Source organism: Bufo gargarizans, chromosome 6 (assembly GCF_014858855.1).
Source record: "Bufo gargarizans isolate SCDJY-AF-19 chromosome 6, ASM1485885v1, whole genome shotgun sequence".
NCBI classification, from domain to species: domain Eukaryota; kingdom Metazoa; phylum Chordata; class Amphibia; order Anura; family Bufonidae; genus Bufo; species Bufo gargarizans.
Window position 1 is genome coordinate 374864288 of NC_058085.1, and position 15561 is coordinate 374879848.

The following is a 15561-nucleotide window of genomic DNA, read 5'->3' on the forward strand; positions in this document are numbered from 1 at the left end:
CCTCCCTTCCCCCCACTAATACATTACTTTACTTACTAGAAGGCACTTATGGGGGATATCTGTGGAGGGCACATATATAGCATTTTATGCTATATGTGCGTCATCCACAGATATCCCCTATAAGTGCGTCATCCACATCTGCAGACAAGTTTAATAAAAGTAAAAAATGATAACGATAAGATGAAATAATAATCAAGATCCAAATAAAAGAAAGTACATATAAAAAGTATGTAAAAACACACTCTGGGCTCATGCCCACGAATGTAAGGGCGCCGTGCCTGTGCTGCAGACCGCAAATAGCGGTCCGCAATGCACGGACACAGACCATGGGGCAGCTGCATGAGGATCGCGGACCCATTCACTTAAATGGGGATGGCGATCCACATCCGACTGCCCGCAACGCAAAAAAGTAGCGCATGCTGAAGTGAATGGGTCCGTGTGCAGCCCGCATCATGGACCTATTCACTTTAATGGGTCCAGGATCCGGGATATATGAGTGCTACAGTGTGCTTCCGTGGTGCTTCTGGTTGTGCCTCCGCACCGCTAAAAAGTAGTGCATGCGCTACTTTTTTGCGGTGCGGAGGCACAGCCAGAAGCACCACGGAAGCACACTGTAGCACTCATATCCCGGATCCTGGACCCATTGAAGTGAATGGGTCCTTAATGCGGGCTGCACACGGCCAGTGCCCGTGTATTGCGGACCCGCCGTATGCGGCCTGCAATATGGCAACGTCGGGCACACGGTCGTGTGCATGAGCCCTAATAGTCCTCACTGGTACTGTTGACAATATTTTAGGTTTTAAAAATGTGGCTCTCGAAAGAAATTTCAATCGTGGTTTTGGGGATATTTGGCTCAGTTGACAAAAAAGTTTGCCCACCACTGGCCTAAGCTATATCCATGGTCTGTGTCCCCCAATAGAATGGGCGAGAAAAACAGGTTCCACTGCTGAACTAGTGGCAGATTTTGCCCCTGTGAACATCCGATTCTGCTTTAAATCTGCAGCAGAATCAAAGTTGTGGAATTCATAATGTAAATGTTACAGGTTAGATTTTACTCTCTGCCTTGCAAAATCCATATCAACATGCTGCGAATATGGAATGTGCACTGCAGTTCAAGTACGGCTTCTGTTTCGCTCTGCTGTGTACATGTTGCAGATTTTCGTACACAACTCCACTGCAGAAAATCTGCAACTTACCTGCTACGCGTGGCTGTATGTATCTGTAGGTTGGTTTCTCACACAGCATTTTTCAGTTTTTGAAGTCCAAAAACATAAGTGCACAAAAAGCTGCGTGTGAAAGGGGATTTCCATCCATGGACTTCTATGCAATAAAATGTGCCATAAGAAATGTAAACAGAGGGCCATCCCACCATGGAGACCCCAACCATCCAGAGAATCCTTGCCGGTGAAAGGTCATTGAGGGATGACAGCTGAGGTTGGTGAGGACCCAACCAGCTGTGGCTCATTATTGATTAGATTATCCCCCACCCCCCAAGTCATATCCTCTACTGCAAGTATAAACGTGGACGCCTCACTATGCAGAATAAAGTGCAATGTGATCTCTCAGAAAACCTGGGGAGTGGAGGGAGGAAACTGAGGATCCAGGAACATCATTTACTATAAGCGCCTCTCACACCCCCATAAAGTAAATGCAGTAAAATGTGCAATAATTATGGACGTATGAACCCCTCCTGGTGATGTGCGGAGCCTGAGCTCACTGCACTATATCAGGAATGTCAGATCGGCTCCTGTAATCGCTCTCCACCTCATATGACACTCTGGAATGAGCTCTGGGATTGCTGTCTGATGATTAAATGCCGTCTGTCTGGAGCTTCAAGTGGATCCTCTCCACGGGGAAAGGCGATTACCCAGACACTTCCCGGTGGGCAGCAGCGCGAGAAATCTTACACAAGGTCTTTATTAACCAAAGCCATAAAATCAACAGTTTATTGACGCTACTTAAAAGGTTCACACAAGGCAGGAATGGTAAAAACAAGGCTTGAAATGCAAATGGTAAAGCATAAAAACATGGCGCGGGAATCAGAAACAAACAGATACATAAAACCGCGTAACGACGAAATAGCGCAACTTCATGGTACAAAACATTGAAAAATCTGCGCTACAACGTATTAAAACAGCTCCTGAAACGAGACCAAATGAGAGCGAAATTATACAGTTATAAATATACAGAACCTGGTGCAAATATGACACCGGGTAACACTTTGTACAGCGTCCTGCAGGGGGCGGCACTCAGCCGTGGGTAGTGTCATCCTCCACAAAGTCCTTGGCCTGTTCGGCTGTGATCACGTCAATATGACTGACCTGGGGGGAGAAAGAGTAAAATGAATGACTTCCTCCCTGTTTCTTCAGAGCACAGACAGTGATATCACTCATGCCTGGCATTTCAAGTGCATCTGTGAACATGTTATCTTATCAGAGAGAGGGGCGGCACATGCCTGCGAGCGGCTGCGTTATCCGACACTGGCAGGGAATTCTGCCCCTGTAACAACAGCCAAGTCTCCGCTGCGAGGACGGCTTCCTATATCACTGAGCACATACTTACAGGCTGCGAAAATACAGGACGCACTGCGGAGATTACAGACTGCATTTCTCCAAGGTTTATTTTTATACAGCAGGGGTTAAAACACTGGAAAAACAACCTGTCTTCTATTTAACCAGTTCAGGACCGCACTATTTTCTCTTCGCAACCACATTTTCAGTCTTTTTAATTTATGTGGTTACGAAAGCAACATCTTTTTCATTTGGTAGTGGGGTCGAACTGGGGTCGAACTGGAAAAACCCTGCAATTCTGCCATAGTTTTATGGAGTTCCATATGTGGTAAAACTGACTTGTTTTCCATATATATTGATGACCCATCGTCGGGATAGGTCATCAGTGTCTGACTGGCGGGGATCCGACTCCTGGCACCCCCGCCGTTCCGCTGATTGAAGAGGAGATTTTTACATTAATATTAAATATTTAGAAAGGCTCCACCAGCAGACTACTGGAGCTCAGCCTTTCAGTTACCAGCTGAAAAAAAGGAATAAATCAATAGTAATATAGGCTGGCTCACAGTATTTTTGCATAAAATTTTTATTAATGCACTAAATCAAAACAAACTGACTTGTTAGCATATCAGCATACATACATAAATAAATGTGTGAAATAGGTATATAAGTGCGGAGCTCACGCACAAACCTAAATAGCTGGAGTACTCCTAAGAATAAGACCTAATGGCTAGAGTGAGGCTGTAGACAGACACACTTTGATGGAAACATAAAACAGATAATATCAACGTCCTATAATTTTAAATGGGAAATCAAAGAAATTTTGTCATGCAATAGTAAGGCAGTAATCTACATTATTCAGTGCCCATGCCCAAAACAGTATATTGGCCGTACTAAAAGGGTATTCAAGACCAGAATAGCCGAACATATCAATAATATCAAAAAACAATCTGAAACGCATCCTCTATCCAAACATTTTAAACTATATCATGCAGGTGATCCCAGTAATATGAGCTATATGGCTATTCAATCGGTCAAACAAGACTGGAGAGGAGGAGACTTTGTGGCCAAAATGTCTAGACAGGAGTCCAAGAAAATATTCGAGTTTGGGTCCTTGATGCCTCAGGGTCTCAACTTGGAGATTGAAATTTTTGGGTTCCTTTAGGTGAGATGGGTTGGTGTACACGGGGAGTCAATGCCGGGCTGTTTTCCAGCGCATTGACCCCTCCTGCATCCCTTCCCTTCTCCCCCTAACACCACACTCCAGACATCCCAGCATGTGATATAATGTCATTTTTATTTGTAATTTTTAAATATATATTTTTTCAACATGTATTTGTGTAATGTAACATTGCAAGATGTATGTTGCAATGTACTGGTGTTTATTGACCACCTATGCAATATAGGGTGAAAACTGAGACTGTGTAGTCATCCCAGTTCGCAATCCGATCCACATGTTACATCAAATCTCCCTAATGCTACAATCCAGTCATTCCAGCATGTGCTACAATTCAATTTTAATTGTTTTTATTTTTATCTTTTGTTTCAGCATGTATTTTGAACATGTATCTATATAATGTGATAGTAAGATATATGTTGCAATAGATATGTGGTTAATCATTGTCCATGCTATACAGGGTGGAGATTGAGACTGTGCAATTAAGCCCAGTCCGCAATCAGACCCATATTTTATATCAAACCTAAAAGGGTATTTAAAGTCAAGACTTGTGTCTGCATTCAGCATTCTACATTTATCTACTGAAGAAGGAACTTGTTTCCGAAACGCGTCTAGTGTGTATAAAGACCTGGCTATTGGTGCGGTTTTTACAAATACGCAAGAAGAGGATTTTTCTTCAATCTTTTTCAAGCCTTGTAAGACGTCCTATACCGCTTCAAAAAGACCCCATCTATGAACTATAGGTAAAGTGGACTAAATCTGTGTTGATACATTCAACGTTGCCGCAAATACAAAGTGAACTCTGCTGTGTCCACTTCCGCTGGTCCGACAAGTTCAGGCAATTACCAGCTCAGCTCAGCTTCCGCCAGCCCGACGGCTCTAAGCGCCTACTTCACTAACCAGCGATTGACTATCTAGCTGGACACGTGGGACGCTGAGCGAACGGGTCTAAAGTTTTGCTCCGCAAGTAACAAGTAAGTGGAGCACCGCTGACCGGAGGAAGTGCGGTTACTATTTGTCCCTGTGGGAGATCACAGCAAGGACGCTTTTGAACCTTTCTGGTTCCAACTACCCGGTAAATCGGCATTTAATGTTATGGACATCTGAGCGGTCTAATTGAATAACTCTTGCAGCCTCACTCTAGCCATTAGGTCTTATTCTTAGGAGTACTCCAGCTATTTAGGTTTGTGCGTGAGCTCCGCACTTATATACCTATTTAACACATTTATTTATGTATGTATGCTGATATGCTGACAACAAGTCAGTTTGTTTTGATTTAGTGCATTAATAAAAATTTTATGCAAAAATACTGTGAGCCAGCCTATATTACTATTGATTTTTACATTAATCATGGGATAACCTCTTTAACCACTTCAGCCCCGCTAGGTGAAACCCCCTTCATGACCAGGCCACTTTTTACACTTCGGCACTACACTCCTTTCACCGTTTATCGCTCGGTCATGCAACTTACCACCCAAATGAATTTTACCTCCTTTTCTTCTCACTAATGGAGCTTTCATTTGGTGGTATTTTATTGCTGCTGACATTTTAACTTTTTTTGTTATTAATCAAAATATAACGATTTTTTTGCAAAAAAATGACATTTTTCACTTTCAGCTGTGAAATTTTGCAAAAAAAACGACATCCATATATAAATTTTTCGCTAAATTTATAGTTCTACATGTCTTTGATAAAAAAAAAATGTTTGGGCAAAAAAAAAAAATGGTTTGGGTAAAAGTTATAGCATTTACAAACTATGGTACAAAAATGTGAATTTCCGCTTTTTGAAACAGCTCTGACTTTCTGAGCACCTGTCATGTTTCCTGAGGTTCTACAATGCCCAAACAGTAGAAAACCCCACAAATGACCCCATTTCGGAAAGTAGACACCCTAAGGTATTCGCTGATGGGCATAGTGAGTTCATAGAACTTTTTATTTTTTGTCACAAGTTAGCGGAAAATGATGATGATTTTTTTATTTTATTTTTTTCTTACAAAGTCTCATATTCCACTAACTTGCGACAAAAAATAAAAAATTCTAGGAACTTGCCATGCCCCTCACAGAATACCTTGGGGTGTCTTCTTTCCAAAATGGGGTCACTTGTGGCGTAGTTATACTGCCCTGGCAATTTAGGGGCCCAAATGTGTGAGAAGAACTTTGCAATCAAAATGTGTAAGAAATGACCGGTGAAATCCGAAAGGTGCACTTTGGAATATGCGCCCCTTTGCCCACCTTGGCTGCAAAAAAGTGCCACACATGTGGTATCGCCGTACTCAGGAGAAGTTGGGGAATGTGTTTTGGGGTGTCATTTTACATATACCCATGCTGGGTGAGAGAAATATCTTGGCAAAAGACAACTTTTCCCATTTTTTTATACAAAGTTGGCATTTGACCAAGATATTTTTCTCACCCAGCATGGGTATATGTAAAATAACACCCCAAAACACATTCCCCAACTTCTCCTGAGTACGGCGATACCAGATGTGTCACACTTTTTTGCTGCCAAGGTGGGCAAAGGGGCACATATTCCAAAGTGCACCTTTCGGATTTTGCAGGGCATTTTTTACACATTTTGATTGCAAGGTACTTCTCACACATTTGGGCCCCTAAATTGCCAGGGCAGTATAACTACGCCACAAGTGACCCCATTTTGGAAAGAAGACACCCCAAGGTATTCCGTGAAGGGCACGGCGAGTTCCTAGAATTTTTTATTTTTTGTCACAAGTTAGCGGAAAATGATGATTTTTTTTTTTTTCTCTTTTTTCCTTACAAAGTCTCATATTCCACTAACTTGCGACAAAAAATAAAAAATTCTAGGAACTCGCCATGCCCCTCACAGAATACCTTGGGGTGTCTTCTTTCCAAAATGGGGTCACTTGTGGCGTAGTTATACTGCCCTGGCAATTTAGGGGCCCAAATGTGTGAGAAGAACTTTGCAATCAAAATGTGTAAGAAATGACCGGTGAAATCCGAAAGGTGCACTTTGGAATATGCGCCCCTTTGCCCACCTTGGCTGCAAAAAAGTGCCACACATGTGGTATCGCCGTACTCAGGAGAAGTTGGGGAATGTGTTTTGGGGTGTCATTTTACATATACCCATGCTGGGTGAGAGAAATATCTTGGCAAAAGACAACTTTTCCCATTTTTTTATACAAAGTTGGCATTTGACCAAGATATTTTTCTCACCCAGCATGGGTATATGTAAAATAACACCCCAAAACACATTCCCCAACTTCTCCTGAGTACGGCGATACCAGATGTGTCACACTTTTTTGCTGCCAAGGTGGGCAAAGGGGCACATATTCCAAAGTGCACCTTTCGGATTTTGCAGGGCATTTTTTACACATTTTGATTGCAAGGTACTTCTCACACATTTGGGCCCCTAAATTGCCAGGGCAGTATAACTACGCCACAAGTGACCCCATTTTGGAAAGAAGAACAAACCTCTCCTTCCCCATGGGTCAATGTGCAAAGCGCAAATCGCCCAAAGATGTGGCGAAGTGCGTTATGCACTTTGTCCCATGTGAAAGGAGACGTTTGCAGCAGCAGTGAGTGAATGGGCCCTAATAGCCCTGTGTGCCTGTCCTGGTGAGATGATCCCTATGCTAAGTGTACCTGTGAGTGGTACTTCCGGAAACACTCTCCAAAGCATAGGGCAGGGTGGTCCGGACAGTCAGGACAGAAATAGCGGGTGTCACGCCTTATTCCACTCCTGCTACAGACACGACATCTTTTTCGGGGTGACGGTTGGGTTGAGGTACCAGGAACGACATTGGGGAAATGTCGCTCGTGTAGACGGCTAACTACACTGGTGGTTGGGGCCACGGAACCTCCTGGATACAGGAGGTTCTCGATGATCTCTTCCTGAAATTTGAGGAAGGATCCAGTTCTCCCAGCCTTACTGTAGAGAACAAAACTATTGTACAGAGCCAATTGAATTAAATATACAGACACCTTCTTATACCAGCGTCTGGTGCGTCGGGAAACTAAATACGGAGACAACATCTGGTCATTGAAGTCGACCCCTCCCATGTGGAGGTTATAGTCGTGGACTGAGAGGGGCTTTTCAATGACACGGGTTGCTCGCTCAATTAGTATTGTCGTGTCTGCGTGAATGGAGGAGAGCATGTAAACGTCACGCTTGTCTCTCCATTTCACCGCGAGCAGTTCTTCATTACACAGTGCGGCCCTCTGCCCCCTTGCAAGACGGGTGCTAACGAGCCGTTGGGGGAAGCCCGCGCGACTAGTTCGCGCGGTACCACAGGCGCCAATCCGTTCTAGAAACAAATGCCTAAAGAGGGCCACACTTGTGTAAAAATTGTCCACATAAAGATGGTACCCCTTGCCGAATAAGGGTGACACCAAGTCCCAAACTGTCTTCCCACTGCTCCCCAGGTAGTCAGGGCAACCGACCGGCTCCAGGGTCTGATCTTTTCCCTCATAGACCCGAAATTTGTGGGTATAGCCTGTGGCCCTTTCACAGAGCTTATACAATTTGACCCCATACCGGGCGCGCTTGCTTGGGATGTATTGTTTGAAGCCAAGGCGCCCGGTAAAATGTATCAGGGACTCGTCTATGCAGATGTTTTGCTCTGGGGTATAAATATCTGCAAATTTCTGGTTGAAATGGTCTATGAGGGGCCGAATTTTGTGGAGCCGGTCAAAAGCAGGGTGGCCCCTGGGACGGGAGGCGGTGTTGTCACTAAAGTGCAGGAACCGCAGGATGGCCTCAAAACGTGCCCTGGACATGGCAGCAGAGAACATGGGCATGTGATGAATCGGGTTCGTGGACCAATATGACCGCAATTCATGTTTTTTTGTCAGGCCCATGTTGAGGAGGAGGCCCAGAAAAGTTTTAAGTTCGGAAACTTGGACTGGTTTCCACCGGAAAGGCTGGGCATAAAAGCTTCCCGGGTTAGCGGTGATAAATTGTGTGGCATACCTGTTTGTTTCGGCCACAACTATGTCTAAAAGCTCCGCAGTCAAGAACAGCTCAAAAAATCCCAGGGCCGAACCGATCTGAGCCGTCTCAACCCGAACTCCAGACTGGGCAGTGAAAGGGAAAACTACAGGTGCGGCTGAAGTTGGGGACTGCCAATCAGGGTTTGCCAGCACCTCTGGGATTCTAGGGGCTCTACGGGCACGTCTTTGCGGTGGCTGCGACGGGGTCACTACTGCACGTGCCACCGTACCAGTTTCAACTGCCCTTCTGGTGCTCGCTACTTCACCAGGTTGTACGGCAGTGCTGGTACTAGGTCCAGGAAGGGCTGCGCTGCTGGTGTATGCCTCACCACGTAATCCGACAGCACCAGCCCCACTCTGCTGCTCTTGAAGCGGATCCTGCGCAACCTGCGGTCTAGCGACACGGGGCCGGGTACGCCTGGTGGTATCAGGGACCTCAGCCTCCTCGTCCGAACTTTGGGTCAGAGAGCCACTGCTTTCTACAGGTTCGTATTCTGACCCGCTGGATTCATCAGATGAGGGCTCCCACTCCTCATCCGACTGGGTCAGAAGCCTGTAGGCCTCTTCAGAGGAATACCCCCTGTTAGACATGTGGGCAACTAAATTTAGGGGTATTCCCTGAGACTACCCAAGAAAAAAAAAGCAAGCCTGTCTTACAAAGGGGAGGCTAGCGAAGTACCGGAGGCCGCTGCGGTTGATAAAAAATATCAAAACTGATTTTTTTTATCGCCGCAGTGCGTGTAAAGTGAATGTGCAGTGATCAAAAAAAAATTTTTTTTTTGTCACTGCGGTGGGGCGGGTGTGGGTGAACACACGTGTGGGCGACCGATCAGGCCTGATCGGACAAACACTGCGTTTTGGGTGGAGGGCGAACTAAAGTGACACTAATACAATTATAGATCTGACCGTGATCAGTTTTGATCACTTCCAGATACTATAAAAGTACAAATGCTGATTAGCGATACGCTAATCAGCGAATAACGGACTGCGGTGCGGTGGGCTGGGCGCTAACTGATCCCTAACTACCTAACCAAGGGACCTAAACTATACCTAAAACCTAACGGTCAATAACAGTGAAAAAAAAAAGTGACAGTTTGCACTGATCACTTTTTTTTCACTTGTGATTGACAGGGGTGATCAAAGGGGTGATCAAAGGGGTGATCAAAGGGTTAATTGGGGTTCAGGGGGGTGATCAGGGGCTATAGTGTAGTGTTTGGTGTACTCACTGTGAAGCCTGCTCCTCTGCTGGATCCAACCGACGAAAAGAACCAGCAGAGGAGCAGGCAGCCATATAACAGATCATATTTACAAATATGATCTGCTATCTGGCACTTTGATTGGCTTTTTTAAAAATCAGCAACCTGCCAGCCACGATCATTGGCTGGCAGGTTGCTGACGAAATACCTCTCGATGAAATGCCGGCGCGAACTGCGCACGCGCGGGCGCATACTCGCGTCATCTCGCGTATATGCGTGACTGTGCGCAGCGCTGCCACCTCCGGAACGCACATGTGCGTTAGGCGGTCCGGAGGTGGTTAAGTCTCCTTAGGGGACTTGAACATGTGATTGTCCCATAGACTGCAGTGAAATATCATTGCAGCCTATGAGACATTCAATATGTTCCTATGGAGCCCTGCTTCTTTCAGAGGGACCGAGGTTACCACAGCAAACTAATGGCTTCCCTGTTCTCAGCATACGGAAGGCGTTTAGGTCACATAAGCGCATCACTCCTGGGAAAAATTCCCTTAGATGCCGTGATCACAACTGACCAAGGCATTTGAGGGGCTAAATGTCTGATCAGTGTTATCACCAATCACAGACACTAGCCCCAGGTATCTGCTGTTTAAAACAGAACAAACCCGCTGCGCTCTGGAGCAGGGCCAGTGACATCAGGAAGGGGTTAATTACGCTTGTGAGGGCTCATTTTTTACGGAGAAATCTGTAGTTTTTATTAATACCATTCTGGAGTGTGTATGACTTTTTGATCGCAAATTTTTATATTCTTAAAAACTTTTTTTTCACACTTATTTTTAGTCCCTGTAAGGGACTTTAACATGTGACTGTCATTGCAGTTTATCCAAGAAATGCTACATTCCTGCGGCAAGCAGGACCTGATAAGAATATTGCTAAACTTTACTATGACAGACCTCAGCCTTCAGAAGGTCCAAGGCTGTCATGGCAACCAAACAGCTCCCTCAATACAGGGGGAGCTGTTTGGTCAGGGACAGTCAGATGCTGTGTTCACAATTACCCATCGCATCTGAGGGGTTAAACGGTTAATCCAGGAATGCTTGACCTATCCTCAAAAGTCATTATCATCACATCAGAGGGGGTCCAAGTTCCGGCATCACCGCCGATCAGCTGTTTCACCATACATGTACGGGGCAAGTCAGGAATTGATTAAATAATTTTTTGTCTTTCTTTTGAGTGATGCAAGTGACTTCATTTTTATGCCTCTTCTTATTTTAGTATTTATGTTCAAATTTTTTAATTTATTAAATAGCACAAATCTGAAATACATTTTTAAAACTGTGTGCTCTTTCCATTATGGGCCTTCATATACGGCATATATAGTTTACTGCTGGCTTTTTCTGTACACGCTGTCATACCCGACCTGCCGAGGGCATTTCATCACTACATTACTTTTTATGCAATGAGCGTTAGTTACGTCCAAACGCATCTGTGGTTTTAATTATGATCGACAGTCACGTTCCAGGGGTAACAACTAGCAAATCAGAAGAGTCTATGCCAGATGTTTAACCTTTTAGATGCCACAGTCAATAGTAACCGTGACACTTAAAGAAGGCTCTATCATCCCACAGGCCCTAAAACAGCCAACCACACAGCTGACGTGAATCTGGGTTACAAATATATACATGGGGCGTATCCACACCAGACCCTTATAGAAGTAAGACGTATACTAGGACAACCACATAGTTTATGTAACCAAAAGTTGCTGAAAGTCTCAGTTTTCAGAAACCGTCCCAGTGTCCTGACCGATCACATCTCTACATTATATCCGCCCTGTATAGAATAAATACAGAATTATGTTTAACTTCTCAGCACTTCTAGTTACTCACCTTGTTCCTAAATTTCACCCCATAGAACTTGTCAGCAGATTCCAGCAGTTCTGGCCTGAAAGTCGTCGTAATGAACTGAGCATGAGAAGCAAGTTCCATGATCATATCTGCAGGGGGAAGGAGACAGGGATTACAAGGGGGACCTGCGAGGAGATCGCTGCCAAACTAACACTAAAACAATTGTATCGTTGTAGTACCGATAAAACCATTAATATTTACAGATTCTGGTGGGCAGAACACAAGATAGCGGTCAGGCCTAGGGGTGGGTGATATGGCCTAAAATCTATATTGCGATATAATTGTAAGCATGTGCAAAAGGGAATATAGATCGCAATATATTCTATATTTCAGGAGGGGTTAAACTTTTTTTTTTTTTCATTTCTTATTTAATAACTTTTGTCCTATTCACCCCGATAGATCTCTATTATGGTGAATAGGACCTCACACTCTCCCTGCTGCCCTGTGTATAGTGCACACAGCAGCAGGGAGCCGACTATGGCAGCCAGGGCTTGAGTAGGGTCCTGGCTGCAATGGTGACCAATCGGAGCCCTGCGATTACACTGCTGGGGCTCCAATCAGAAGCTGCCACCCTGGGGCCACTGCCAGCAATGATTTAATCGTGTGGAGAGGGGGGGGGGGGGGGGGGGGGGCGCAATTAATATAATACTTAGAAGAGGGGGAGTAAAAGGCAGGGGCTGTGGCCACTGCGCCACCAATAAATATAGTTAATATGCCTGAATACAAACGTAGCCTGCATGTGTCAGCCATATCTGGCCTCTATTACTGCGCGCCGTGATCCGGGTTAATTGCGGCGGATCACGGCGCGCACAGTAATAGAGGCCAGGTATAGGATATGGCCGACACATGCAGGCTACGTTTGTATTCAGGCATATTAACTATATTCATTGGTGGCGCAGTGGCCACAGTCCCTCCTCCTCCTACTCTGTTCTTATTGGTGGCGCAGTGGCCACAGTCCCTCCTCCTCCTACTCTGTTCTCATTGGTGGCACAGTGGCTACAGCCCCCCCTTCTCATCCTAGTTTGTTCTCATTGGTGGTCAGCAGAAGCCGCACACAGTGGGGAGGGACTCCCTCCTTCTCCACTGTGCCGGCTCTGGAGAACATGGTGCGTGCCGAGAGCGGCACATGCCATGTTCTACCGCGATATAAACGAAATCTCTATCGTTGGCCAAATTTATATCGTTTATATTGCATATTGTCTATATCGCCCGCCCCTAGTCAGGCCGATACAATTTTTTATGCCCCAAATGTTTTAATTCCCTTAAAGAATAACTACACTTTTTTCAATTTTTTTGTATATCATAGGGACATATCAGAAGTGTTGATCTGAATCGCGAAAGGCAAAGGCTTATTTTGGAGATCCGGTGACGTACCGGGCTCTCCATGGGGAAAGCTAGGAGGAGGAAAAGCCTCATTCACACGTCAGTGTTTTGGTCAGTAATTTCCATCAGTGACTGAGAGCCAAAACCAGGATTGGAGCTACACAAAGATCCGGTATGAGGGAAAGATCAGCTCCTGTTCTGCATTTAGAGCCGCACCTAGTTTTGGCTCAAAATCACCGATAGAAATCACTGACTAAACACTGATGTGTGAATAAGGCATTACAGCGAGAATTTCATTTTATGAACTATTTCACTACATCTGGTCACTAAGGAACTTAGTGGCCTAAAAAAAAAAATGAACCACTGGTAAATGCCCCTTTTTATGTGCACCCATACTTGAATTAACACTACAAAAGCTAAGCCTATTTGTGAGCCATCTCATACCTGACACGGCCTTCCTGTGCTGAGCATCCAAAGCCTGGTCAATCTCATCAAAAAGGTAAAAGGGAGCTGGATCACATTTCTGGATGGCAAATATCAGAGCCAATGCCACCAAAGACTTCTGACCTCCGGAGAGCTGCTGCATCTCTCTCATCTCTGCCTGTTTCCCCGTGAACGACACCTACAGAAGAGACACCGAGGAGACAGTTAACATCTTCACATCATATCCACTCAATCTGGAAAGTCTTAGACAAAACCGGAGAGATAACAGTTATTAGTTACCCGTATCCCTACGCCAGTGAACTGGTCGACAGACGGCACGCTGCTCTGCGAGCTGGAACCCTTCTCGCTCTCCGCACTGCCCTCCCCCTCATCTTGAGACTGACTTCCTTCCACATCTCCTTTCTTCATCACCAATGTGGCCTTACCACTCGGCACCAGCTTTGTGAACACTTCACTGAAGTTCTTGGACACCTGGGAGGACAGATTGTCAGGTTACAGCTCTAGAGACCGGAGCAACATTAGAAGAATCAGGAGAAGCATCAAACCTGCTTGAACGTCAGCTGGATGGCTTCATATTTGCGGAGTTCCAGGACATTCATCAGCTCCATGATTGATTTATGGCCTCGGTCAAGTTCCTCTTGACGTTTAATCAGCTTCTCTTTCTGCTCCGAGAAGTTAACAAACTGGTCCAGGGCCTTCTTGTTGACATGGCTGTACTTCTTCAGCTCGGTGTTACACTGCTCTAACTTACGAAATAACTGGAAACCAAAACAGCGAACACAATCAACAGATTATTGGCCTGACGACTTCATCACAGCTGACAAATCACTGACATCAAAGACTACAGGGTGTGTAAATTTATTTTCTGGTTTGTAGGTTAAAGAGGTCTTTACATTTACCCGTGGACAGATCAGCAGAGTTATTAAAGTCACTGCAGTAACAGTCCACAGAAGCATCCACGTGTCTGGTACTGCAGCTCAGCTCCGTGCAAGTAGTGCCCATTGTTTAGCCGGTGCTGAATTACCTGCTTTAAACTCAGGGTCTGATACTTTTCAAAAGCCTCCTGAGGAAGTGAGCCCAACTCTCTTATCTTCTTCATACATTCCTCTTTCTTCTTCAGAAGCATGCCTTGCCGGTTGGTCATTTTCTCCAGTTCTTTTGTGTCATGGTTAATGGCGTCCATATGATCCTTCTCCATGTTCTTCCACCGATCCATACTCTTCACAAGGTCTTTTATCTCTGCTTCAGTTTTATCGATGGTAACATCAAGACCTAAAAAAAGAGACATCTTCATGAGAGGCCATATATATACACAGCAGACATAAAAGCCTACAGGCATCTCCAAACTCCAATATACACTGCCTGTCCAAAAAAAAAAAAAAAAAAGTCGCCACCTGGATTTAACTAAGCAAATAGTTCTGAGCCTCCTATTGGATAATTACTACATGGGCGATCATCTTTCAGCTGGCAACAAGTTATTTAACCCCGACTGGTGCAATGAGTTGCTTTTCATTTCTTATACAACCATGTCGAAAGACACATCTCGTGGTCATGGAAAAGATGTTAGTCTGTCTGAGAAGGGTCAAATTATTGGCATCAAGGAGATTGCAGAAACTACTAAAATTGGGTTAAGAACTGTCCAACACATTATTAAAAACTGGAAGGATAGTGAGGGCCCATCGTATTCGAGGAAGAAATGTGACGGGAAAAAATCCTGAATGATCGTGATCGGTGATTACTTAAACGTTTGGTGAAATCAAATCGAAGAAAAACAACAGTAGAACTTAGGGCTATGTCTAATAGTGAAAATAAGAGCATTTCCACACGCACAATGCGAAGGGAGCTCAAGGGATTGGGACTGAACAGCTGTGTAGCCGTAAGAAAACCACTAATCAGTGAGGAAACCAGAAAAAAAAGTCTTCAATTTGCTAGGGAGCATAAAGATTGGACTCTGGAGCAATGGAAGAAGGTGATGTGGTCTGATGAGTCCAGATTTTCCAGAGTGATGGGCGCATCAGGGTAAGAAGAGAGGCAGATGAAGTGATGCATCC

General features: G+C 44.8%; 1 protein-coding gene across 1 annotated transcript in view; it reads right to left on the bottom strand.

Moving 5' to 3' along the window:
* Nucleotides 1-1915: 1915 nt before the first annotated feature.
* The window catches only part of SMC3 (structural maintenance of chromosomes 3), a 44849-nt gene continuing 31203 nt past the window's right edge, over nt 1916-15561 (bottom strand). The window contains exons 24-29 of the mRNA XM_044297349.1: nt 14535-14782; nt 14056-14268; nt 13790-13981; nt 13511-13688; nt 11726-11832; nt 1916-2321 (exon numbers count right to left, since the gene is read on the bottom strand). Of these exons, the coding sequence (XP_044153284.1) occupies nt 2250-2321; nt 11726-11832; nt 13511-13688; nt 13790-13981; nt 14056-14268; nt 14535-14782 (1010 nt within the window). The 3' untranslated portion in view covers nt 1916-2249. The remainder of the gene's footprint in view (nt 2322-11725; nt 11833-13510; nt 13689-13789; nt 13982-14055; nt 14269-14534; nt 14783-15561) is intronic.